This window comes from Peromyscus leucopus, chromosome 7, assembly GCF_004664715.2.
Source record: "Peromyscus leucopus breed LL Stock chromosome 7, UCI_PerLeu_2.1, whole genome shotgun sequence".
Classification (NCBI taxonomy): domain Eukaryota; kingdom Metazoa; phylum Chordata; class Mammalia; order Rodentia; family Cricetidae; genus Peromyscus; species Peromyscus leucopus.
Window position 1 is genome coordinate 7,841,411 of NC_051069.1, and position 27,384 is coordinate 7,868,794.

Genomic DNA, 27,384 nt, shown 5'->3' on the forward strand with positions numbered 1-27,384 from the left:
CACCACAAGGCTCTCTGGGAATGATACTTTGTGTCCCTGGGACGCTTTTCTAGAGAGTTCTGGATCCCAGAAGAAGGCAAATAACGTCTCTTCCTCTCTAGGTTTGTGGATACCCCCGGCTGGGTTTCATGGAGGAATCTTTCCTGATTACCAACATGAATCCCAGAGCAGCTTCTGCTTCTCCCTGGACAGAATGAAAGGCCAGCTGTAGCCAGACGCACCTGGCCACCATGGGGAAACTGCTCAGGATGGGGACACAGGAGAGGCGGCTATCCCGGCGACCAAAGAGGCTTCACTGGAGTCGCCTCTTCTTCCTCCTGGGAATGTTGATCATCGGTTCCACCTATCAGCACCTGAGGAGACCCCAGAACTCCCCCTCACTGTGGACAAAAGTTTCTCCCCAGCAGCCTATTAAATTGGCCAGCAGGGACCTCCCCAGTGATGAGATGATAGCGGTGGGCAGTGACCCTCCAGAGGCTAGTTCTGAAGTGGATGGTGAGATGCTGGCACCCCAAAACACAGTGATCAGGGATGAAGCAACACTTAGCATAACAATGGAGGACACCCCCAGCCCACCCAGAACAGCCAAGATCACCCCAACGTCACCCAAGAATAACTACAGCCCTATAGCGGCTGGCACAGAAAGAGAAACGGAAAACACGCCCTCTACACCTAGCAGGGCATCGTACCACTTCATCTCATCGTCAGGCAGAGAAAGAATAAGAAGCTATACCCCAGTACCCAGGGGAGAAAGGAGGAACTCCATCCCAACTCACTCCAGGGAAAGAGAAGGAAGTATACCTCATCCCCAGCAGGTGCACCGTCTGATACCACCCCCACAACAACAGAGAAAGACAGCAAAACCATGGCAACCTACAGGCTGTTGGAGACCAGACCTCCCGAGAGAACAGCGGAAGAAACCGCCGCAGCTTCTTTCAAGAGAGTGGTTCCGAACACCCCAACTTTCTTAACCCCTGAAGTAGAAGGAAGCCTCTTGACTTCTCCAAGTTTGGTGGAAGAGAACACCCTGGTCAGTCCTAGAAGAGAGGAACACATCAGCTCTACCGGTCCCCAGGGAGCAGCCCCCCAGCACTCCCCGGCCACGTCTGAGGAGGAAGAGACAGTGAACACCAGGATGGGCGTATCCCAGCAACCATCCAAGCTGCCACTGTCGCCTGGAGAATCAGCGACCCCTTGTCCAGAACCAGTGTCCCAACCATTAGAATCACCTCAGCCACCAACAGGGAGCTGGCAAAGAGACCTCCCACGTCCCACAGTACCCCAGTAACTCCCAAAGGCAAGGCACTCCTGACCACACAGGTCCACCGCTGTGTGGTTGTGGAGCCAGCCCCAGAGGTCCCCGTGACCTCATCTCCGAGCATGACGGATATCCTGTTCCCAGAGGCCCCCAGCTCCAGTCCCTCAGCTTTACCACCTGGCTGGCCAAACCTCCACCACAAGGCAGAGTACCCCCCAGACCTGTTCAGTGTGGAGGATCGGCGGCAGGGCTGGGTGGCCCTGCACATCTTCGGCATGATGTACGTGTTTGTGGCCTTGGCCATTGTGTGTGATGAGTACTTCGTGCCAGCCCTGGGAGTGATCACAGACAAGCTGCAGATCTCTGAGGATGTGGCGGGAGCCACATTCATGGCCGCAGGAGGCTCAGCCCCTGAGCTGTTCACCTCTCTCATTGGTGTCTTTATCTCTCACAGCAATGTGGGTATTGGCACCATTGTGGGCTCTGCTGTGTTCAACATCCTTTTTGTCATTGGCACCTGTGCCCTTTTCTCCGGGAGATCCTCAATCTCACCTGGTGGCCCTTGTTCCGCGATGTCTCCTTCTACATCCTTGACTTGTCCATGCTCATTCTCTTCTTCCTGGATAGTCTGATTGCCTGGTGGGAGAGCCTGCTGCTGCTGCTGGCCTACGCCCTGTACGTGTTCACCATGAAGTGGAACAAGCAGATTGAGCTTTGGGTGAAAGAGCAGCTGAGCAGGCGGCCAGTAGCCAAGGTCATGGCCCTGGGGGACCTCAGCAAGGTAAGGCAGTCTGGCTCCAGCTTTGGGGTCTGAAGGGACGGGGGGGTGGGGGAAAGCTAAGAACTAAAGCGTAGAAAGAGCAAGATTGCTGGCTGTCCCTTCATTACAGCGTGCCTAAGCTCGGTGATTAGCGAGTGTGACTGTGCCTCTTCCCCAGTCAATCCTCTACACTGGCTGGGACTGTGATCCTTATTTTCAGAAAAGAAATCGAAGCAGGGAGGGAAGTTAAAACATTCATCCAGGGTCACACAGCAGGCAGTGGGGGCAGGGTTTGAACCCCGATTGGCCTGAATGGATGTGTGGAAATGCCATTTGAGTCAGCTTTGGAGAAAGAAGAGATACCAGGCAGGGGGTGGGGGAATGGGGAGTGATAATCTCTTCCATGCACACGGAGTCCAGAGTTTAGGCGGCGACATCATTTTCAAGTATGTTTTTCTCAGGCTGGACTTGGAGAAGAGTGTGACTTAGATGGGATCTGGGGAAGGAGGTGTTTCCCCCCCCTTAATGTTGGAGATGAGGAGAGCGCCACTCGCTGACAAGCCAGCCCTCAGGCATAGCCCTCAGTGTCTACCAGAGGCCTGACATCAGACATGCTGATCCTGGAGCTTTTCTGCCTCTGTGAAAGGCTTTCCTGCTTAAATTTATTGGATGATTCAGTGACTTGATTGGGGAGGTCATCTCTGAAAGCAAATCGCATTTAGGGACCCCTTGCTTTCCTATTCCTGGAGGGTGAGCTTGGGTAAAGATTGGCTCATAGCCTGTCTCTCTGGTCTCGGAGAGGCTGTTAGTGGGAGCAGAAATTTGCGTGCAAAGAGCATAGGACTTAGCTACTTAATCCCGAGCAGTTTTGATGACTGGGCAGGATGGCTACCAATCTCAGCAACAGGAGGCAAGAGATTAAATTGCTTCCTTTAGAATTTTTGAAATAACACAGTGTTCTGGTCAGAGCATGGAAACAAGAGCCAGATCCCCTGAGTTCTAATCAATGCTCCTTTTCAGTTAATGGCATGACCTGGATGGGTCTCTTCTGGGCCCTTTCCCAGTCTCTAGGGGAAATGACAGTCCAGTTCATCACCAAAAGGTCCTGCCTAACTCTGACTTTTATGATGATGTCTGAGTCCAAATGAGTTCAGTTCTGGTGGGACTCAGCACAGTGGTTGTTTGTCTGACCTGGGCAACCATTCACCATTTACCCAAGGCACAGAAAGGGGGACAGGGCTGCTCAGGGTCACATGGCCGGCTGGGGTCAGCACTGGAGAGATGCAGCCCCCTGACTCCCTAATCACCACAGTTGCCTGCCAGGCTGATGCTCTGAAGCCACAGACTCAGAGAGAGGGGTAACTCCTTGTTGCAGAATTGAAGCCGAGGAAGCAGGAGCCTCCAGGCCAGGATTCATTCTGGAGCCCCGGCTTCTCTGAGAAAATCCCTGGTGTGTATCAGGATAGCAGTGTTCAAAACCTCTCTGACCCGCCTCCTGGTTCTTTGTAGTAAGTCCATTTTCATTGAAACTCAATACATTCTGAAATTTCTGCTGCGCCTGAGCGAGGCCATCAAAGCAAAGCTTACTAAGCAAGTGAAGCAAAAACCCATGAATTTGTCCCGCTTAAGAGGCTGTCTGTCCGAGGTCCATAGCAGGAGTTCTCTGCCAGCAGGCAGGGGTTGATCTAACTGTTTTCTTACTCTGTGTTGAAGCTAATTCAGTAGGACTTTTAAAAAATAATTTATTTATTTTTATTTTATGTGCATTGGTGTTTTGTTTGCATATCTGTCTGTGTGAGGGTGTCAGGCCTGGAACTGGAGTTACAGACAGTTGTGAACTGCCATGTGGGTGCTGGGAATTGAACCCAAGTCCTCTGGAAGAGCAGCCAGGGCTCTTGACCACAGGGCCAACTCTCCAGCACCTCAGTAGGATTTTAATTGACAGTATTATTAAAGAAAATTGAATTACTAACTGTACTTGAAGGTAAATCCAACATTATTTAAAATTAGAATGCATTCTCTGGACTTGCCTTGAATAATATCCACCATGCTTACAGGTGTAAGTGGGGGCTGGAGAGATGGCTCAGAGGTTAAGAGCACTGACTGCTCTTCCAGAGGTCCTGAGTTCAATTCCCAGCAGCCACATGTTGGCTCACAACCATCTGTAATGAGATCTTGTGCCCTCTTCTGGCCTGTAGTCATATATACTGTATACATAATAAATAAATAAATCTAAAAAAAATTTTAAAAAAAGACTAGGTGTAAGTAACTCAACTATAGCTTTTAAAAATGGTATATATATATATATATATATATATATATATATATATACATATATAACACAGACACACACAGACACACACACACACACACACACACACACACACATGCATTTAGAGTTTCGTTCTGGGGTGACTTTTGGCTACAGAAAGAGGGAACTACCCTCCTTTGTGTCTGGATTAACTGGCCAAGATCTGTGATCTGATCAGAGGGACATGAGTTGTGCCATGTCACTGGCAGCATGAGGAAAAGCCACTGCGTTGAATCCATGAGGCAGTTCTGTGCAGACTCCATCTTTGCTCTAGCAAACCATGCTGGGTTTCCATTTCTGTGGTTCAATGTTAAGTCTGCGCCTGCCCTGCAAAGGGTTTCCCCTTAGCTATGAAGTGTTTTTTAGAACAACCTCCTCTCCACCCACCTCTCCTCACTGGACTGTGGCTCTCCTCGAACAGTGGGTCCGTTAGTTAAACATCGATGGAGAAGTCCATTTGTTAAACATCAGAGAAACTGGGTTTCCTCTGTCAGCCATGGCTCTGAAGTGGAGGAAGCCAGAGAGAAATGGGGCGAGGCGGGCTGGGAGCCAAGGAGCAGAGCTGGTGAGGTGAGGTCCTCCAGGCCAGAGCATCTTGAGAAGTAGGAGCCAGGCAAGGAGAGAAACACAATGGAGGGGGGTGGAAAGAGATCCTCCTCCTTCCTCTGAGTGACAGCAATATCAGTGTCATCGTCCGCACTGAACGGGGAAGCAATCTGTGTCCCAAACCTGAGCTCAGAGTTGTAGTCTGTGAGTATTCGGGTCGGTCTCTTCAGGAATGCCAACAGTTCAGGGATCCAGTTTACTGACAGGAGGGAGCCAGGAGGAAACCCATGTCTATGAGGGTCCATTCCACATACAACTGTCTCAACAATTTCTCTCTCTTTTTCTCTTTTGAGTTTTCAAGACAAGGTTTCTCTGTGTAGCCTTGGCTGTCCTGGAACTTACTCTGTAGACCAAGCTGGCCTCAAATTCAGAGAGATCCACCTGCTTCTGCCTCCCGAGTGTTGGGATTAAAGGAGTGCACCACCACCACCTGGCAACAATTTCTTTTTTCTTTTCCTTTTTCTTTTCTTTCTTTCTTTCTTTCTTTCTTTCTTTCTTTCTTTCTTTCTTTCTTTCTTTCTTTCTTTCTTTTCTTTTCTTTTCTTTTCTTTCTTTCTTTCTTTCTTTCTTTTTTTTTTTTCGAGACAGGGTTTCTCTGTGTAGCTGTGCACCTTTCCTGGAACTCACTCTGTAGACCAGGTTGGCCTCGAACTCACAGAGATTCATTCGCTTGCCTCTGCCTCCCGAGTGTTGGGATTAAAGGCATGTACCGTCACTGCCCGGCAACAATTTCTTATTAAGTGCTAAAAAAATTAGACTGTAATCCATATCTTACATATGAGGATACAGGGGCACAGAGTGGGCATTTTATCTGTCCAAAGTCACACAGCCAGTCAGTGATACTCAGTGATGATAGTGAATCAGTATATTTGGGTTTTAATTTAGGTGCCCTGTTAACTACCCCTTGCTCCGTGAGCAAGTCAAGGCAACTCTACACACTGTTTATTAGTAAGTGCCTGGACGAAAAGCAGTGTGAGGAATAAAGTTAACTTCAAGGAAGCGAATCCTGGGCTGGAGCTGTTGCTGTTCCGGTAGCCTTCAGTTGCTGTGAACGGGTGAGACAGCTCAGACCTGGCAAACTCTGCTCAGGCCAGGCAGTGAGCCAACAATCACCAGAGAATTCACTGCCATCCAAGGATGATGGACCCCCTCATCGCATGTGGACTGAGGAGCTTAGCCAGAAGAACCAGCCATGGTCAGAAGAGAAGCCCTCTGGAGTAACAGTAACAAACAGGGGCATAAGGATAGGAGTCCTTGTGGAAACCCCATCTCTACACTCTGCACCAAAGAAGTCTCAGGATGTGAAGTTCTGGGGAAAAGCCTGGCACTTGGTCCTGAATACACCAGGGCCTATTTTCTCCCCAGTGGGAATTTTCTTATTCACCCAGCAAGACTCCACATAGGCAAAGCAGACGTGCCTCTAGAGGCTGGTCTTCCCGTTTCTCGTCAGGGTGGATATTTAACTTGAAGGGTCATATCAGCGGCCCGTAGAGCCAGCTGCTTGCTGCAGAGTTGGGAGGCTATAGACAAGAAGCAGCCATCTTGGCTCTTCCTACTTCTGTGGGTCCCACCCATGTCAGGCTCCAGAGAAGCACTGTGCTGTAAAGAGCTCATCTTCGCTGGGCCGAGGAATGGCCTTCCATTATTTAACTAGTTGTTGGCATCCTTCTAATTGTCAGAAAAAGATGGAAGGAGTCTCTCTCTCCCTCTCTCTCTCTCTCTCTCTCTCTCTCTCTCTCTCTCTCTCTCTCCCCCTCCTGCCCTCGCCTGTCTCTCCCCTTACTATAGCTCACCCTGGCCTCCAACACTAATCCCAGCAGAATTCTGGTCTTTGAATCATTTTTCCCCTGGTCCCGGACTGCAGTTTTGTGGGAGAGTGCTTGCCTGGCACCGGCCTTTCCTCCTCATATAACTTTTCAAGCTCCCCTACCCGCCAGTGGCAGCAGATGACATCACAAATGCACGAGAAGCAAATATTAATAGCACAGCACCAACATCTGCACGAGCCCAGCCCCACGGCTTGTCATTTCCACGGTCGTGTGTGTGTGTGTGTGTGTGTGTGTGTGTGTGTCTGTCTGTCTGTCTGTCTGTCTGTCTGTCTCTGTCTATGTCTCTGTGTGCCTGTAGCTGAGGTATTACAGGCATACAACATACTTTCATACAACACAGTAGCATTTTCTCCTATGGAACTCGATGGGACTAAATATCAAATTGATATTCATGGTGCTCTACAAAGAATAGCATGCATTCTAGACGATCTGCCACCTGAGCTAACTGGGGAAAAAGCCAACAAGCAACTGTTTAGTGAAGAGGTGTGGCTGTATGGACAGTAAGTGTGAGTGACAAGTTAATAAGAGAATTTCAGCGTGAGGAGCACCATGAGGGAGATGCACGGTGACGGCGTGGTGGGGGCCCTTGCTGAGGGGGAGCAGGGGAGGCTCTTTGGGGGAGAAGTCTAAGGAGTGAGCTGCAGAACAGAACTGGGCAATTCCTGGAGGAAGGAAGAGAGCTTGCAAGGGCCCAGGGCTGGAAGAACCTGACCCGTCATTGTGGCTAGTGGGTAAGGCAGGGTGAACGGTACAGAACACCGCCGGGGAGGCCAGGGGGCCTGGGAATTGGACACTGAGTTTGGGTTTCTTTTGAGGTACAATAAGGGATTAACAGAGTTCTGTTTCAGAGGTCACTCCAAAATTGCCGTGTAGAAAATGAGTCACAGGTGCGCAGTAATGGAAGCAGGAGCAGCAGCGTGTCTGATTAGGAGCTGTTTGGAACACCCAGTGGTCTAGCTGTGCATGTGTGTTTACACATGCATGCACATGCATATAGTAGTCTCAGGTCAGTCACAGGAGATGCCATGTCATGAGCCCCACTTGACATACCTAAAATTTAGAACATTTACTTTATAGCCCTTTTCTTTGGCATAGCTACATGTCCAGCATCATTGTGTTTGTGCTTTTGAGCCATTATTAAATAAGATAAGGGTTACTCGAATATAAACACTGCAAAATGAGGACAATCTGGTAGTTAAGATAACTACCAAATGACTGATGGGTGGATAGTATCCATAACACCAATACACTGAACACAGAGATGGTTCATGCTCCAGGCAGGATGGGCAGGGACAGCCTGAGAATGGACCAAGCTCAGAACACCGTGCAATTTAGAAGTTACAATTTGTTTCTGAAACTCTCCATCAACGGCTTGGACCACCACTGAGTGCAGGATAACGACATCGAGGCAGGTGAAGCTGTGCCTCATGTGCACACATATGTACAGTTGTCTGTGGCAGGTGTTCTGGAGAAGTTATCATCTGAACTTGGTGATGAGGAGGGAGGTGGGGGAAGTCAGGGATGGTGCTGAGCTTTGGGGCATGGGTGGAGAGTGAACGGTGGTGCCAGCCACAAAGAAGCCTGGAGGGAAAATTGGTTCAGGAAGCTCAGGAGCTCTGCTCTGGAGTGGTGAGTCTGGCAGCGTCCCTGACTGCCCAGGAGGCGCGTGCACACTAGAGCCTGAAGATGGAGCACCAGGTCTGGGCGTGAAGAATGAATTTGTGAATCACTAACCAGTGCTTGGGAGGATCAAAGCTCTGTGAACGAGAGAAAGAATAGACCCTAAAGGATCCTATCTTATACTCACGGCCTGTCTTTGTGGGATGCCTGTCAGGTTTGTGACACAGGGACAGATGAAGCACACTCTCAGCTTTTCTGGAGCTCAGTCTGATGGAGAAAGTAGAGGTGGCTCTTGTGGTACCCGATACTCATCGAGAAGGAGACTATAAGACCACTTCTACATGATTAGGTGTGTAAAGGGAGAGAAGACCCATAGCCCAAGCTTCATCAGCTGCACAAAAAGTTCTCCTGGGTGGGGAAGATGCAGAAGTCGAAGTTATAGCATCCTACACGTGATACACAGGCACACATGCAAACACTTTCCATTTCGAGAGCTGATAACCATAGGCATCTATGGCACAGCCCTTCAGACTTCAAGTGAGAGGAGACCCCAGGCTGCAGGTTTGGGTGCCATCTGCCCCTGCTCTGTCCAGGAGACCAAGGTTCTTGTCTGCTACCTTAGCCTTGGTTTACTCAGACAGGCCAGTCCCAAAGAGAAGGGAACCATCTTTAAAGGTACTGCAGAGGCCCAGGAAAGGCCTGGGAGAGCAGGATGCAGGGGTCTGCCCTGAAGGAGTGGGTCTTGTCACCATGTGCTGAGGCCGCAGGAACAGAGGCTGTCTGTGAGGAATGAGATGCTGTGCCGTGCAGAGTGTGGCCACAGCTCCAACATTTGAAAGAAGTGTGAACAAGGAAGTGTGAGATTCACACCACGCACTTAGTATTCAAAAGAGAAGGCAAAACACGTCAACTTCTTTATGTTCATTGCTTGTTGTAGTCAGATTTTTCTTTGGGCACCAACTCCCAAATAATGACACAGAGACTTCTTATTAATTATAAAACCTCAGCCTTAGCTTAGGCTCTTATAACGCACATTAACCCATTTATTTTAAACTATGCTCTGTCATGCAGCTCGTTACCTCATCTGTCTGTACTGCCCATGTTGATTTTTCCAAGTCTGGCTGGCGACTCCACCTTTCCTCTTCCCAGAGTTCTCTCTGTCTCTGGAAGTCCCGCCTAGCCTCTTCCTGTCCAGCTATGGACCATTCAGCTCTTTATTAAGCCGATCACAGTGACACATCTTCACACAGTGTGAAGGAATACTCCGCAACAGCTTGTTGAGATGGTGCTTTTGGAGGACTGGAGCCAGAGCTCAGTGGTAGAGCACTTGTCCGACATATTTGATCTGTGAGTTTGAACTCCAATGCAGTAAAAACAACAACATTTGAATGTGGGGAAGCACTGGGGAAAGGCCCAGATTGGGTGCAGTGGCACACACCTTTTATCCCAGCACTCTGGGAGGCAGAGGCAGGCAGATCTCTGTGAGTTCCAGACCAGCCTGGTCTACACAGCAAGCTCTGGGACAGCCAAGGCTACACAGAGAACCCCTATCTCGAAAAACAAACAAACAACATCCTCCAAAGCTGTTTGTAGCACTGCACTGTGGACGATCAGGAGGCAGGTTCAGAGGAAGCCCAGCTCTCTCCAGGGGACAGTGAGGCTTCTAGAACATAGAGAAAGGACATGATGTGATGTGCTTGGAAACTCACTGTGCTGAGGGGGTGGAGGATACACCTGAAGAGGAACAGATCCAGGCTCACGGACTTTCTGGGGCTGGAGGCCGGAGAGTGCAGGCCAAACTGAGCTGCCTGAGACCAGGTCTGCTGCTTCACTGGTGTGGGCAGTGAGGCAGAGGGGAGATACGCTCACAGCCATTTGTAATTCCAGTTCCAGGGGATCCAACTCCCAGTTCCGGGGTTCCTTTTCTGGCCTCTTGAGCACCAGGTGTGCACATGGTACAGATACATACACATAGGCAAAATACCCATTCATATTAAATTTTAAAAGTTAAAAAAAAAATGTTAACATGAAAGTTTGTCAATCTGAGTTTGATTCCTGGAACTCACAAAAAGTGGAAAGAGAGCCAACTCCACAAAGTTGTCCTCTGACTTACACACAGACACACACACACAGACAGACAACAGACAGACACACACACACACACACACTTACCCTGTCCCATGTGACAAACTGTGTTTGAGCCCCCCCACAAAAACAACAATAATAAACAAATTGTAGTAATTTAAAGGAAGGAAATGGCTGAGAGCTGTGTATTCATGTAACCTCATCATTCAAGGTGGGCCAGGGCTATGTAGCAAGATCACGCATCCCCCTGTGAAAGGCTTCAAAGCTAGAATCGCATACGTACTGAGACAGCCCATGCACACACACACACACAAGTATTTTAGCTTAAAAACGTCTGAACAGCAGAAAGTCATTAGAGTTGTGCACCATGGGGCAAAGGTCAGTCCCTTGGCTCTCTGGGGACAGTCCCCAAAGTAGCATGCCCCCACCTCTTTGCCTGGAGAAGCCTCAGTGGGAGAAAGTTGGATCTGATGAACGGTGAGATGGGCGGGACTAGAAGCCAGTGCTGGGTGAAGCTTCTTTCTCAATAGACTCACGGGTGTGACGTGAAAACGTTAGGGGCCCTTCTGAGAATGCACAGCTCCGCCTTCACACCCGGTTTGGTCATTTCAGCTGTCTCCCTCACGTGTATGCCCATTCTTTAACAGCAGGTATCTAGACACTCAGGCCTTCTCCACCTTTCAGAAGCCCTCCCAGCCCTCTACGGCCTGCAGGAAGCCTTCCCGGCCCGCCGTACACGGTGGCACTGTCTCTGCTTCTTTTGTTGTGACCTGTGCTGTGCTTTGCCTTGTATCTGTGTGCTTTGTCTCCATTCCTTTCTGAACACAGACTCCGTGTCCTAAATGTCTCTTCTCCCACCAACACAGTCCCTTATAATAGCTCAGTATAAGAGTGGGTGGCCTGTGGTCAGGTGGTATTTTCTGTATTTTCAGAGCTGAGCAGAGAAGGAGGCTGTTCCGTTTCTGGGTGTGCCTTGCTGGCCAATGAGGGAGGCAGAGGGATGTAAAGACAGTCACTGAGCAACTGTTAATAACCTTGGTGCCTAAAGACAGTAGCAGAGGCCACCTGGGATTGTGTATGCACTCTTCTTACCTTGGTGGAGAGCCACAGGTCAGGGAACCAGAGCCAACTACATCAGGAGTTCACTGCACGGTAAAAACAAACAAACAAACAAACAAACAAACAAACAAATCCAGAATCTAGTGGCTGGCGGTTTACGTGGCACTCTGTAAAGAAGACTGGGGCAGGAAGATCACCACAGATTCAAAGGCAGCTGGACAGCCTGGGCTAGCTAGTGCACTCATCTCTAAAAACAGCTAAATGATTGGACTCGAGTTGAATAGACAATTCACATATCACTCAAATGGCATTTCAAGGCTACGAATGCCAAGTGGGTCTAATGACTTCATGTTTCTTCATCTTGGGTGTGTAGGGTGCAGCAGGCAGCCTCACAGCTTCCCAAAGACATAAGTACTTACCTGACCCCAAAGCAAGATTTTAGAATCACAGGATGTGCTATTGCTGCCCAACTTTCAAGGGGAGGGCTGTTTTAGCAAGCGGGACTGAGGGTGGGGTGCCCCTAAGGGGGTCATGGAGAAAGCTTTATACAAGAATCCACCCTGCACTTCCTGAGGAGGAACAAAGGATTCAGGTTAGCAGAAGGCATAGAGGCGGCGTCTTTGGTATAGGGAAGGGCATGGATAGAGAGGAGTAGAAACAGACGATGTGAATCTCTCCATCCACTTAGTAAATACACCGCGCCTTTACCATGTCTGTTCACACGCAAAGAAATCGGGGGAAATGCTAGGACAGCAAAGAATAAGCATCTGTAAGAGAAGCACAGCGGGAGGAAGGTGACATTTAAATGGAGACCCGAAGCATGAGGCACCAAAGCAGGACAAACAGGAGGAGGAAGAGCCTGGGATGCCCTTTCCAGGCAGGCAACCACATCTGAGCCAAAAGGTGGTCGGCATGTTGAGATGTTTCCTGAAGATGGATTAGCTCCAGGGTGTTTCTGGGTTGCATCAGCATCTTCCCCAGAGAGAGGGACAGGTAGGGCAGAGTCTCTCCATGACGTCTGTGATTCATCTCTTGAACTCTGCTCCCCTCTGCAGCCCAGCGATGGTGCCGCCGCCGTTGAGGAAAACGAGCCACAGGATAATGAGAGGCTAAAGGTGGGTGTATGAAGGTTACCCAGTGGAGACATTGCAGGGTTCCAGTTTGAGCAGGGTTATTGGTGGGTCTTGGTATGAGTGGGGACACCTCAGGGTCTCAGCATATGTGTGCACATCAGGGCGCTGTGGTCTCAATGCTGTGGAACCTGGTCCATCCTGGGAGGCTTGGGAGATTCCTGGGAGCTACCTCATAACAGGGAGCGGTGGCGGGGGGGGGGGGGGGGTGGGGGGGGGCTGGGGGGCAGACTGTGTGGTGAGGGCTCTTAGAGCCACATGGTGCTAGATTGGGAACTATCTCTTTAACATCACAGCTCACTCTGTCCCGAGTCTCCTGTATAACCTCAGGTTCTTTATCTATAAGATGCAGTTTGGACTAGAGAAACTCAAGTCATACTTTCCAGTCCCAGGATTGATTGATAAAAGTTCAACTACTGGTGGCCTTAGCATATCCAGAGCTAAGGAACTAGGGGTCAGGGCCGAAGGTTTCTGAAAGAGTAGCCCAAGGCACCGCGTGGAAGGCCACAGCCACTAGGTGGCGGAAGAGTTCAGCTGGGACGGGATGGGGAGGCTGAACGGGGTGTCTCCAGCGGTAATCTTCCAGTATTTCCTGGTGTCACGGTGAACAAACGTGTGTCACATCTGTGTGCAGTACAAGTGTGTGTACTTCGGTGCCCCTGAAGGTCTCTGGGCACCAGAGTGTAAAGTCAAAATGGGCTCGCGATCCGCAGACTGGGCTGCGAGTTTGACTCAATTCCTGCTGGGCCTTGGACGTTAACAACCCTTTGCGTTTTCTTCTTTCCTGTGGATGGGGTTCCCAGAGTTGCTGACCCCTGGACATGGGGCAATTGGGAACACAGTCAGGCACGATGTGTGGACGGTCAAGGGCTGTGCCTGGCGCAGCAGCCTGCCCGTGTACATGTGGACAAGGGTGTGTTTCTAGAAAGGTTGCTTGCAATGAGGTGCAAACCTTCCCCTAACATGGTACCCCTGATCCACATGACCTGTTCCCTGTGGAGGCTGTGGGGGGATTCGTGCACGGTGCAGAAGGAGGAATCAGGAGGATGAGAGGGATTTGGAGGTGAAGGAAGCGGGGGGCTCAGAGCGAGGGGCACCTTCTCTCTGGTCTCTGTGGGAAGGAGGCCCCCCTGCAGCTCCTGCCCTGCCTGCCCTGGGCAGGGCCCCACTGAGGCCTGTGCGGCTCTCCCCTTGCTCAGCTCCCGTCCGTGCTGACCCGAGGGAGCAGCTCGGCCTCACTCCACAACAGCATCATCCGCAGCACCATCTACCACCTCATGCTCCACAGCCTGGACCCCCTGGGGGAAGGTAAGCAAGGCCTCCTTAGACTTGCTGGTCCGCCCCATGGGTGCCTCCCCTTTTGCTACTGGAGAGAATCTGGGACCTGCCAGTGGTAGTGACAGTGGGCTGGGCTGGGAGGGACAGAGTTACCAGAAGAGGGGGTGGGGGTGGGGTGACAGCTAGACAGTATGGAAGACAGGGCAGAAGTATGACCTGGGCTCACCAAGACAGAGCCGCATGGAACATGGTTCCTGGGGTCCTCAAGTAATATTCCACTGTTTCCCTGCCTCGGTGTCTCTGACTGTAAAGTGAAGGGCCTTATCCACAGCCAGGACACAAATGCCATGTGGCCTATTTGGATCTGTGTTGGGTCAGATCCAATGTCTCACAGGTTACCTGGCCTTGGATGATTCAGGGGACACCTCCTCCACAGGCCCGGGGGATTCCTCTTTGCTTTGCATTCGGCTCTGGAGTCCTAAAGGATGCCCTGGGAGATGCCGCAGCCACTTCCAGGGAGCAGAGTGTAGTGTTTAAGGTGCTGAAGTTGAACCTGACAAATAACAGCAGCAGAGGAGAGTCCACCTTACCATCTTCCCCTCACTACCCCACATCTCTCTTGCACCCTACTGCCTACCTCTCAGGAACTCTCATGTTTCCCTTTGACCCCCCTTTTCTGGGTCTCTGGTGCAGAACTGAGCCCAAGCAAGGAGGCCCACCAGGAAAAAAGCTAGTTTTGGACAAAGCCAAGGCATGCAGTTAGGCAGGAGAGCCTGATAATGGCACAAAAGAATGAGCCCCAGGGAGACCCCTCACTGGCCTTTCTGGTTAAGGGACACATTTTAGGATCTCAGACTTTCATTAGGCCCCGACTTACCCCTTCAGACACAATGCAGGAGTTATGTGTTTAAAAGTATGTTGTACTGGGAAAAGCCTTGTCAAGGACGAGGCAGCAAGCCTTGGCATCGTACACGGGAGAAGCCGCCCCACGCGAACAGCACTTCTGAGGGGTGAGCGGACTGGGGCAGCCTCAGGTCTGAAGTCTGGAGTAGACCTGGCCTGGCTTTCAAAAGGACTCTAAGTCATGCCTAGCATTCCCAGCAGAACCACAGACTCTAGCCAAGCCCCGAAAACAAAGAACTTCTCCTGAGTGGGCTGTGGGGCTCCCAGACCCGGCCCCCTTGTGAGCATCAGCGGCCAGCTGGCCTACTTGTCCTAACAGGATTATGGGGTGTTCAGGCCAGGCTGAGGTCACAGGAGATTGGCACTAAGGAGATGATCCAGCCATGCTGGGTGGGGAGAGGGCACTCCAGGGGACAGTGACAGGGAGACCCGGTATATGGACTGTGGGTGTGGTAAACCAGGGGCCACCCTCGAGGTGAATAACTGCAGATGTGTTCTGGGGTGCAATCCTGCTCAGAGCTGGAGTCTGGGCATTTGCCAGCACCTCCACCCAGGAGGGGCCAGGTCCTCCCAGGCCTTATGAGCCCAAGCCATCCCAGATTTCCATTTCCCTGGCAGCTTCCAGATGGCCATCCAGATGTTTCCACCCTTCCCAGGTGGAGCTTCCCAGATCCAGCTTTCTCCACAGGAGATGTTCCCTGTCCTCTGAACTCTCACTTCCCCAGGGTGATGTCTTTCTCCCTCAGGTCCCATGCTTCTCTTGCGCTCCCAGTCAGATGGGTGTGTTCCAGAGCAGCAATGGGAAGTGAGAGGCCGGGGCGAGTGAGGAGGGTCCTGAGTTCCTCCAGCCAGCCGTCAGCTGATGTGCCAGGGCCGGGATGGGGATTCCAGGACGCCCTCCTTTGATGGCGAGTCTCTGTTAATCAGGGCACTGTAGCTCTTGATTAGTGCCTAGAGATCCTTGGGCATTCTGGATCGAGGAGACGGGGTTGTTCTGAAGTCCTGAACCCTCCAGGAAGATCAGCTGGGTGCCAGGACACCTTGAGGACCAGAGGGGCCATAGCTGTGACTCTGCAAATGGCACTGCCTGCCAAGGCGGCAGCAGCTGAGCCACCCCGAGGGTTTAGGGCACAGGTAGCAGGAGGAAATGCCAGGATTGGGTTTCCATTTGCTGCCTACCCTGGAGGCGGGCAGAGGCTTCATTCCGTCCAACTTCCCAGACTGCTTGCCTAGCATCCTTGCCTGCACTCCCTCCCCATGAGATGATCTCGGGGTCTCTCCACTCAAACCCTCTGTTTCCTGGGTGGAAAGCGGCTGGCCATGATCAGTTCACCATCATCCTCGTCACAGCCGAAAAGTAGCACAGTGACATCTAGGGGCTGTTATAAATACAGTCGTGCAGAAATTCATCGACCATCTCTACAAGCACTACTCTGGAAGGCTTTGCAGGCATAGGGTCTGAGGGATGGATAGGCTAAGAAATCAGCCAGCCGGGGCCATCACTACCGTGCACCTGGTCAAGCCCAGCTTCCCACCCAGGTCCTCAGGCTCCAGCACGGGTTTCTGATGGTATGGGGGAAGCACTCCCATCTCCTGGGTCCTCAAGTCCCTCAAGTCTGGGTGTGTCACGGTGCTGCCATGTGCAGAAGACGCACAGGCTTCCCCAGTAACCTGATGTTCATGGAGAGAGCTAGCCTGCATTCAGCACAGAAACCACGTGGCCATCACTTCCTGGGCCCATTTGCACCATTGTCCTGCCGGCCTCTGCCCTCCCTTGTGCCACACAGCTGGCAGTGCAGGGGGGAGGGGGAGGGGGGTGGGGGGTGGGGGAGGGCACTGAAGCTCCTGCTTCTCCGTCCATCCCTTTTTCTTCTCTACGTCAGAGTTACTCATGTGAAGTCCTTCGCAGGTCGCCTGGCACAGTCACGTAGGGAGAGAGGTGGCCTGTCTGTTCTTTTCCTTTCCTGGAAATCAGGGCAGCTATTCTGTGCCTGCCACACCAGAGGTCTCCAGTAAAAAGCTCTCCCAGTAACACGTGACACCCACTTGGAATCTCGGTGTGTCTGGGATCAAAAGGGTATGACCGGAGCTCGATCCCTCCCCCCTTCTGCAGGAAGGGGAAGGCTCCTGGGCAGCAGGCACAGGAGGCGCTGCCCTGTCTTCTAGGAGATTTGTCAAGAGTAAGCTGCAAGGGACCTTCCAGATCATCTCGTCCAAGAGTGGCAAAAATGGCCTCTCTGCCGTCATTTCTTCCCCTCCCTGCCCAACATGGACATCACTGACTGATCCTGACAGGGAGTCTCCTACCAGATGCCTCAAATGAGCCATCCCTTGAGGTCATGAAGGAAATGCATCCTGCAGGCTGGTCCCCGATCCAGCCACATGTTTATCAGGGAGGAGACAGGGGGAGCAACTCGCCCTAGGTCATGGCCAGTCAGGGAGGGCGGGACTTAGACTTACAAATGGGGCCCCAGGGGTAGGCCTGGAGAGCTCAGACACAGACACCACAGGCCTAGGCCGGCCTTCCCTGCCCTCTCCCTGCCAGGCTGTGCAGGGTCCCGACTGGACACCGAGGTCCCAGATAAGATGTCTTCCTTTCTCCTCCGCAGCCCGCCCCTCCAAGGACAAGCAGGAGAGTCTGAATCAGGAGGCCAGAGCCCACCCCCAGACCAAAGCAGAGGGCAATCCAGACGGTGAGAGGACGGCCAGAGAGGCCGCCGGCCGGTTGTCTCCTGCCCCACTTCCCGTCACAGCCAGCGTAGAGCAGACACGGAGGCAGTGCCGGTCAGCGGTCAGCGTCACTCGGGCTCTTCCTGCAGTGATGTTTTTCTGCCACTGGCTCCCGGTAGCTTCCTCCTTGCTGCCCTCAGATGGGGCAGGGAAGGGAAGGCCAGGGGAGCACTCAGCTCCCACATCTTATTTCTTGAACCTCCCCCAAGTGAGACGCGATTCCTTCTCGCTGTGAGGTCTGCGCGAGGGCATTGTCGCTAGTGAGGGGTCTGATATGAGCAGCACGACTGAGGGACGCAGCGACAGGAGCCTAGCAGCTGTTGGCAGCTGTGACCCAGGAAGTAGGTCCGGAATTGCCTCATGGGCTCCGCACACCAGGTTTACCTGGCTTACTCAGCAACCCGTAGAGGGAGACACGCGGCAGCCACCCTTTCTGTTCCACAGCCGAGGAAACCAGGGTTCAGGGAGATCAAGCGAACTGCCCAAAGCCACACGGCCAAGAGGTTGTTAGCCTGTAGCTAACCTGAGCACTTCAGAGTCTCCAAGGCCCCCTTCTCTGCAGTTCTGATCCATGGCCTCAGAGCAGCTTGCCTTTGAACTCAGTGGGATCCTTTTCAAAGGACCAGCCCTCCCTGCTCCAGTTACCTAAGTAGTTCCAGCATCCCTGGCACAGTTCCAGGAAATGCCTGTAAACACGGAGGGACGCTTCCCAGACGCCCCTCACGTCCATAGCGTACTCAGGGGACAGAGTAAGCACGGCTCCCAGTTACGCCCCCCCCCCCCCCCCCCCCCCCCCGTAGTTTCTCCTGCCTGTCTCTGCAGCTGCTCCCAGAACCTGCTCTGCTCTCACCTAACCCGTGTTTGTCCTTTAAGAGGAGGAGCCAGCCCAGCTCCCTGCGGTCACGGTCACTCCAGCCCCTGCTCCAGACGCCAAGGGAGATCAGGAGGAGGAGGATCCAGGCTGCCAGGTAGGCGCCCAGCCTCTGCACAGCTGGAGGGATTTCAGAGGCCAAGGAAGGGCTTTCTGGCCAAAATACTTCCTGCTTGAAAGCCTGAAATCCCATTTAGGTTTATCCCTGTGGGATGAACTATGCCCCTTCTCTGAAATCATTTGAAAAATGCTCACACTTTCCAGACCCAGAAAGTTCATGGCAACACCCCAGCATGAGATTACACACACACACACACACACACACACACACACATATATATATATGATGCTATATGTATAAGGATATGTATGCACAACCACATGCTGTAAGAACATAAGAAATTATTAGTGTGTCAGCAAAGCAACCAGAGACTGAGACCAGGCTGTCCCAGACCACGAGTGGCTTGAAGCGCAGTAAGAGAAAAGGACTTCTGGGTAAGAGGCTTTGGCTTGACCTGAGAGGCCTTTGTTGCTGCTGTACCCGCCTCATCCATAGCCTGCTTTGCCTTGAGAGCCTCTTCTTCCATTATTCTCAGACCAAGTGGAATTTGTCTCCACACTTTCCTACTATGGGTCTTGCTTATAGAGATCCCTTTCCCTAGAGCCCCCCTCCCCCATCCCCAGATAGCCTTATCTGGCCTGGTATGGGTAGAAAGCTCCCTTGCCAATGAGCTTTCCCTGATGCACCAGAATCCAAATGCCTGTGGGACTCCGTATCTGACACGTGGCTTCCACAACTGCCTTCTCGTTTTCTGCGCCTCCTCTAGTTCCCCGACCAGATGGTGAGGTTCCTGAGGATAGGACCCAAGTCTGAGCCATCTCTACCTCCACCTCAAGGGAGACATCCTGCCTGGCACATGCTTCGCTCAATACAGCCTGAGTGATTGGCAGGAAACAGATGTTTAGGTGCACGTGCCAGCCCTGCTCTTCCTAATCAGCACCCAGAAGCACACTTTTTTGCTCATCTACAGTCCAGCAATTTTTGGGGCTCAGTCTCTGAGGTGTCTCCCTTCTAGTATGCGAGCACCAAGCAGGCCCATTATGGCCAGCTCATGTGAAAAGGAACAAGAGGGTGCAGAGGTGTCTGGAGCTGAGCCTCATGCGGAGTTGGGGAGAGGCTGGAGGAGGTCTCCATTCGCTGCCCCCCTCCTTGCTTTCCCTGTGTGCAGATGCTGTGACTGTGACTGGCTTCAACCCTAAACTGCCAGCCCAGTCCCAGTCCACAGGGACCACAGTCACCAGTTCCTCGTCTTAGAACCTGTTCAACGTAAGACAACCAGAGCCCTAGTGCATAACCAGGCAACCATAGCCCTAGGAAAGATGGGGTGCCTTCACTGTAACACAGAGGGGAGCTGCTGTTCACCTGGGCTGTTAGGCACCTCTCTCTTTCTCTGTCTCTGTGTCTCTGTCTCTGTGTCTCTGTCTGTCTGTCTGTCTGTCTGTCTGTCTCTCTCTCTCTCTCTCTCTCTCTCTCCTGTGTAGCCCTGACTGTCCTGGAACTTGCTCCATAGACCAGGCTGGCTTGAACTCAAAGACCCACTTGCCTCTGCCTCCCAAGTTCAGGGATTAAAGACATGTGCCACCTAGCCTGGCCTAGGCATCCATTCTAATAAGTTGCCCAAGGTAACAATTTTGGGAGCCAGGGAAGGTGGTACGGCTGGGTGGTCTCATACCTAATGACTTAAATGAACTGTCACCTCCAGGAATCCTGCTCTTGTGATGGGGCCAGAGGAGGGAGGCAGGGATGACGTTAGACAAATCTCCTTACTCTTCATTCCTAGTTCAAAGCCCAGGCATCCCTGGATAGTAACTCTTTGCTTCTTCATCTTCAGTTGAGTTCTCCTCAACTCTGGTTGAATATTAGGATAAAGTGGGAAAACTTTAAAATGTTGTTCTCTGCCTACCCATTGAGTCAACATCCCCAGGGCAGCTCCTCCAGTATCCTGGCTTAAGAAATTTTCAGTCAGGCCAGGCATGATGGAGCATGCATTTAATCCCAGCGCTCAAGAGGCAAAGGCAAGCAAATCTCTGTGAGTTCGAGCCCACTCTGATCTTCATAGCGAGTTCCATGCCAGCCATGGCTGCACATGGAGACCCTGTCTCAAAACAACGGGGAGAAAAAAGATGTTTCCAGGTTGAGAATCACTGAGTGTCCTTTGAGGGTTATTATGACATTTGTTACAAGTGCCATGTTTACTCCTTAAACACAGGGGTCTTTGCTCAAGGGAATAGACTACCATGTTACCCATTGGTTTCAGATCTAATTGGACACCATCAGAACTAGTAGTTTCTAGTGTGGAGATACATCAAAGCTCTGCAGATGAATACTCTAAAATAATGATCACGTGAACTGTGGACAATTGCTTTCATGTCAGAGCTTCTAAGTTAGCTGGTATACGTTGAGAGAGGAAATCTGCATTTCTTTTTTTTCTTTTTTCTTTTTTTTTTGTTTTTTTGAGACAGGGTTTCTCTGTGTAGCTTTGCGCCTTTTCCTGGAACTCACTTGGTAGTCCAGGCTGGCCTCGAACTCACAGAGATCCGCCTGCCTCTGCCTCCCGAGTGCTGGGATTAAAGGCGTCCGCCACCACTGCCCGGCCGGAAATCTGCATTTCTAATAAGATCCCCAAGATAACAATTTTGGAAGCCAGGGGCTCCTTTAGCCCTGGAATGTTAGTGGTCAAGAGGCCAAGAATTGAACTACAGCTGTTCAAGTCCCAATACCATCACATACAAACTGTGGACAATGGGCAGGTTAACCCTCTCTACTCTAGTTTCTACACCAGTAGTCAGATGGGTACAAGTCTATACATTGATGGGTCCATGAAATACAGCAACCACTGTTATTATGAAGTTGTTTACTATTGCACTTGGCCTGTGAGAATGGGCAACAAATAGGTGTATTATCATCATCTTACACATTCGATATGAGAGTTCGGGAGTTTAGTGGACTTAGCAAGGTGCTCTGACGAAGCATAGCAGGCCACGGTAGGCAACACGGAAGGAAGCCTAGTACATCAGACCAGGGAGGAGATGGTCCTGTTCAGTGTGCGTAGGCTCTGTGTTAAGTTTTGGGTGCCCCGCTCATGCTATGGCTAATTAGCACAAGTTCATCTAACCGTGGCCGTCTCTATGCCGTAGCATGCCGGATGCTGGAGAACCTAGCAACCTTCAACTCAGGAAGGGACTGTCCTGTGGAAGAGTACTTAGGCTTGTTCCATGTCTCCAAATGTAAAACTGTGTGTCGTGGTGGGGCTTTGATACACATATTGACTTCAAACCTGCCAATGCTGTTAGAGGTGGCAGATGCCGCCGCGGGTGGTGAGTGCTCCAGCCTCGGAAAGGACCAAATCTCGGGGGGACGACTGCTGGGTAGGACGTTGCGATGCCGTTTGCCCGTCTTTGCACCAGTTTCCCCCTCTGAACCTTAACTCTGCAGATGCTCTCTGACAACAACAAAGCAAAACCAGGGAGCAACGGGGGAACAAACCAGGCAGGGTTGTTACCGCTCAGTAATCTGTTGTCTTTGGATTGCAGGAAGATGTGGGTGAGGCTGAACACACAGGAGATGTGACACGTGAAGAGGGGGAAACTGAGGCAGAAGGCAAAGAAGATGAAGAGGGGGAAACTGAGGCACAAGGAAAAGAAGATGAAGAAGGGGAAACCGAGGCAGAAGGAAAAGATGAACATGAAGGGGAAACTGAGGCAGAAGGAAAAGATGAGCAAGAAGGGGAAACTGAGGCAGAAGGAAAAGTTGTTGACCTTGAAGGGGAAACTGAGGCAGAAAGAAACAATGAGCAAGAAGGGGAAACCGAGGCAGAAGGAAAAATTGTTGAACTTGAAGAAGAAACTGAGGCAGAAGGAAAAGTTGTTGAACTTGAAGGAGAAACTGAGGCAGAAGGAAAAGAAGATGAGCAAGAAGGGGAAACTGAGGCAGAAGGAAAAGATGAACAAGAAGGGGAAACTGAGGCAGAAGGAAAAGATGAACAAGAAGGGGAAACTGAGGCAGAAGGAAAAGTTGTTGAACTTGAAGGGGAAACTGAGGCAGAAGGAAAAGAAGATGAACACCAAGGGGAAGGTGGAAGCCAAGCTGACGACGCTGAGGTAAAAGCCAGTGAAGGTGAAACAGAAGCCGATGCTGACAATCCGTGTGAGACCACCCAAGGTGAGAAAGGTGCGGATGGTGAAGGGGGAAGCGATGGAGAGGACAGCGGAGAGGAGGAAGATGACGAAGAGGAGGAGGAGGAGGAGGAAGAGGAAGAGGAGGAGGAAAGCGAGGAGCCTCTGTCCCTGGAATGGCCTGAGAGCCGGCAGAAGCAAGCCATCTACCTCTTCCTCCTGCCCATCGTCTTCCCACTGTGGCTGACGGTGCCCGATGTACGGAGGCAGGTGAGAGGACCCAGCGGTGCCTCAGGCTGCCCATCCTGAGAGAGGGCAGCCGGCCTGTAGGGACTGGGAAGCAGGCTGGGAGCCCTCGCTGGGCAGACTTCCCCCGTGAGGATGTGGGGAGGGATGTAGCTCTGCAGGGGACCACGTGTCTGGGGACCTCTGATTCAGGAGCCAGAGACCTCAGGTGTGCCTTACGGGTGCCGCCATGAGCAGTGTGAACCAGTCCATCCTGGATTACAATCTCAGCATTCTGGTCTTGGTTTGGGGACCACAGCCTTGTCCCCATCCACAGTTCACAGAGATATTCTGAAAACCCAGGGTGGTAATTGCTATGTCTCCACACTCGTTCTCTCTCTGTAGGGAAAAGTCTAATACACTTCACCTAAAGTCCAGAGAGGAGTCCAGTCCAGAGGTCTGGGGGAAGGCGCAAAGCCAAACTCAAGTACTTAGCTGGGTCTGATTCTAGAGCAAGCCCACAGCTCTCTGGAGCCTGGTTCTGCTGAATGCCTGCTAGACAGGTCAGGCTCCCCACATCTCCCCCACATTCTCCCTGGGGAAAGGGCCACAGCTTCATGCAGACCGCTCCTGATCTTCCTCATTATTACCCATCCACTAGGCCTCATCACATTTTGGAGTTCCCTCGGAGAGGGGGCCAAAGACAGTAGCTTCTGCAACTTATTTCTCGTCCCTTTCTATCTCCAACAGGAGTCCAGGAAGTTTTTCGTCATCACCTTCCTGGGATCCATCATCTGGATAGCCATGTTTTCATACCTCATGGTTTGGTGGGCTCACCAGGTGAGTGGACAGTAGCCCAGTCTTCTGGCAGCAGCAGGTGCTAGTGTTTGCCACACATTCCCAGTGTCCAGACTCTACCAAGATCCAGTGTACCCGTGCTTCCCATGCTGTGTGCAAAGGCCTTCAAAGTAGCCATTTATTCCATCCATCATTTTCCAAGTGTGGCTTTCCTATCTTAACTTGTATTCAGCTGTTTCACGGCACAGGAAGCCCTTCACATTCAGATTCCAGTGGTCCAGGCTGTCCTGACCCCTCAAAACTGGTGAACATCCTTCCCTCACTGAGCTGACTCAGTTGGGTCTGCTCGCTGGCATTGGACCAGTGTCTGCCTGAGGACCATGAGATGTTGCGTTCTGCCCGGAACAGCACTTACACAGAGTCCTGACTGGAAGCTTTTCTCTAGGCTAAACACACAGGCAGTACTGCCCAAACTTCTGTCCGCAGCCTGGCTTAGCTCCCAAGACACTGCACAGGTCACATGTCCAGAAAAGAAATGTTGACAGAGCAGACTATTGGAGGGGCAGTTCTCTGGGGCAGGCAGAGTTGTCACAGTTGGGATGACAGTGAAGGACAGACTTGGTATCATTAGAATTTTAGTATGGTCAGCGAAAGCTGTGTGGTTCTCTGGAGCCTGGAGCTGGGGCCTGGCTTTCTCCCCGGCCCCATCCGCACCCCTCTCTTGCAGAGGGCATGTGCAGACCTTAGTGCTTCTCCTGTCAAGTAGTGTCCACTGGTGCTGAGAACTCTCAGATTTTCCACCTGGTGCTGCCATGGTTCCTCATCACTGTTGCTGTTTTGCCAGGTTGGTGAAACCATTGGGATTTCGGAAGAGATTATGGGTTTGACCATCTTAGCAGCAGGCACTTCAATTCCTGACCTCATCACCAGTGTGATCGTTGCCCGGAAAGGCCTGGGAGACATGGCTGTGTCAAGCTCAGTGGGCAGTAACATATTTGATATCACGGTGGGGTGAGTGGCAATATTCCTTCCTAAGGCATATTCAGAATAACTGGAGACTGCATTGGCTCAGTTGGCTGGTTTTCTTCTTCATTCATTATAGATGCAACAAAAGGGCATTTGTATGGCTTGTCCTTATGAGGCAACGATACATCCTCCCTTCATTCACCATAGCCTGAAATGTAACTGACTGAAACTTCCAGATGAACTGAAAGTGAGGTCCATTCATCCCATTTCCCAATACAGTGAAATACTGCCCTTCAAGGAGATAGAGAAAGAAGGGCTGGAAGAAGTGGAAGGAGCCATTCCAATTCTTCTTCGAATGTGGGCCCCTGCTAGCTCAGAGGCTTTACACAGCCCTTTGTATAAACAGGAGCTACCCACCCTCCTGTTTAATGCCCCCTGCTGGTCCTGGTCTCCCAGGGTTGTCAGAGTACATGGCCGCTTTCATTTCCCTGGTCATGTCTTGGATTTGGTTATTTTGATTGGAATTTGTGTACATGGATGTTAGGGAGGGGCAGTGGGTGGTGTGGGTGTCAGAACAATCTAATCGCTAAAGAAAATTTATTCTGAGGTAGTTCTTAGTCATAAACATTGAGAAATTTGTCACACATTGACTATGGTTAGTCCTATATACGTCACTAAACTTTCAGGGGTAGGGGTGGGATGGGACTCAGACCCAGGACACTTTTTCAATGGTTTTTTGAGATGGGATCTTACTTGCCCAGGCTAGACTCAAACTGAGGATCCTTCTGCCTCAGTGCTAACATGCCTAGCTCCGAGTACTTGTTTTAACCTAGCTTCTCCTCAATAAGCCTTGAACCCTTTGCCAAGTAATTTTGTTTCCCTAACCTGTGCTTCCTCATCAGTGAACTGAGGTTAATAATTTCTGCTTCACTTCATCTTGTATGTGTGAGAAATAAGAACTCTGAAAATGGGCTGGAGAGATGCCTCAGGGGTTGAGTGCTGACTCTTCTTCCAGAGGACCTGAGTTCAATTCCCAGCACCCACATGGCAGCTCACACCTGTCTGAAACTCCAATTTCAGGGGACCCTGACACCCACGGCAAAAACACAAATGCACATAAAAATAAAAAAATAAAATACATTAAAAAAAAGAACTCTGAAAACCTTGAAACACTAACCAAGCACCTGGGGCCTCACATTTTTCTTTTGCAGCTTGCCTGTACCCTGGCTCCTCTTCTCTCTCATCAACACACTGCAGCCTGTTCCAGTCAGCAGCAATGGCCTGTTCTGTGCAATTGTCTTGCTGTTTCTCATGCTCCTGTTTGTGATCTTCTCAATTGCATCGTGTAAATGGAGAATGAACAAGATCCTGGGCTTCACGATGTTCCTTCTTTACTTTGTATTCTTGGTAATCAGTGTGATGTTAGAAGATCGAATCATATCCTGTCCTGTATCTGTCTGATTCAGTCACTGATGCTCAAGATGGACACAGACCAGAAGACCATGCCAGAAGCTACTGTCTCTCTTGCCACACCAGTCAAAGAATGGACATGATCAGGAACGTGAACTGGACAGCCTTGACTCTCTGAAGTGATGTCATCATGACTGAGGCTTCTCTTCGTAAACACCTGCAGCTCCTGGTGGACCAGTAACATTACATTGAAAGGGAGAGTTCCTATCACTCGGGCCTGCAGCTCTCACAAAATCAGCAGGAGGACCCTGTAGCCAGTGGGCTTTCCAAATGAGACTTGGGTTAAGACTGGGATGGCAGAAATCCGACAAGCACCCTTGCTCATAATTCCCTGGTCACTCTTGAAGAGCCTCTGGCCGAGGGATGTCGGTGTCGGAGGCTTGCTCTCCTGACCACAGCCCCAAACACACACACTGCCATGTGCTGTTCCTCTTGGTGCAAATGTGAAGTCACATCAGGTCTGCAGTCATTATAAGTTTAGCTAATGAGTTTAAGGGGCTAAGACTATGGAGGGGCAGGAATAAATTTATCACCCTATAGTCCTGTATGATGCATACCAATGTTTTCTAGGTCAAAAGGAAGACATCAGTGTTTATTGCTGCATTTCTGAAAAATTAAATTAAAAACAGGAAACAGCCTAAGAAATGAAGTGTATAATTTGCCTTGATGTGGAGGCAGAGATTTGAGGAGGAAACCTACTCGGACTACTTAAAATAGGTCTTACTGGAAAGTCCACGCTTGCTGTGTCTCCATCAGTGGTCTCTTCAAAGGATTAGACATTCTGACACAGCTTCCCTGCTGCCCCTCAGCACTTCCTTGCCCTGGAGTGACAACCGTCACTAAAGGGATGTATTTGCAGAGAGCACAATCTGGCTTATAAGAGATCTAGGGCTCAGTGCTGTGCTTGAATGCCAACCTAGACAGGACTGCAGAGCAAGGCCAGTTCTGTGTAGTTTATCAGTGGATCTTGAGACAATTTACAAAGGAAACAAAATTCAAAACTGCTTAGGACAATGATGTATAGTGAGAAAGAAAAGAGTACCGCTTGCGACGCAGACCAGGCTGGCCTTGAACTTGCAGAGATCCACTTGCCCCGCCTCCTGAGTGCTGGGATTAAAATCATGGCCACTACACCTGGCTGAGTATCTATTTTTAAGGTCACAAAGGACACTAAAAAAAGTTAAGGTTAAATATTTTCTATGAAATTTCTTGTTAAATACCATTGGTTGCTGCTTTTATTAGCACCAAGCTGAGGAGAATGTTAGAAATAAAATCTTATCATTGGGTTCAGATCACAAGGAGCTTATGC

At 50.9% G+C, this 27,384-nt stretch overlaps 1 protein-coding gene across 1 annotated transcript; it reads left to right on the forward strand.

Annotated features, from left to right (window-relative positions):
• Window positions 1–27,125, forward strand: Slc24a1 (solute carrier family 24 member 1). The gene is given in 12 exon segments (XM_028866789.2): window positions 1–786; window positions 789–1,139; window positions 1,142–1,786; window positions 1,789–2,039; window positions 12,584–12,643; window positions 13,858–13,966; window positions 17,449–17,532; window positions 18,443–18,537; window positions 22,035–22,886; window positions 23,592–23,681; window positions 24,484–24,650; window positions 25,817–27,125. Coding segments are annotated over 12 exon segments (3,510 nt in total). The 5' UTR covers window positions 1–230; the 3' UTR covers window positions 26,067–27,125.
• Window positions 27,126–27,384: the final 259 nt, after the last annotated feature.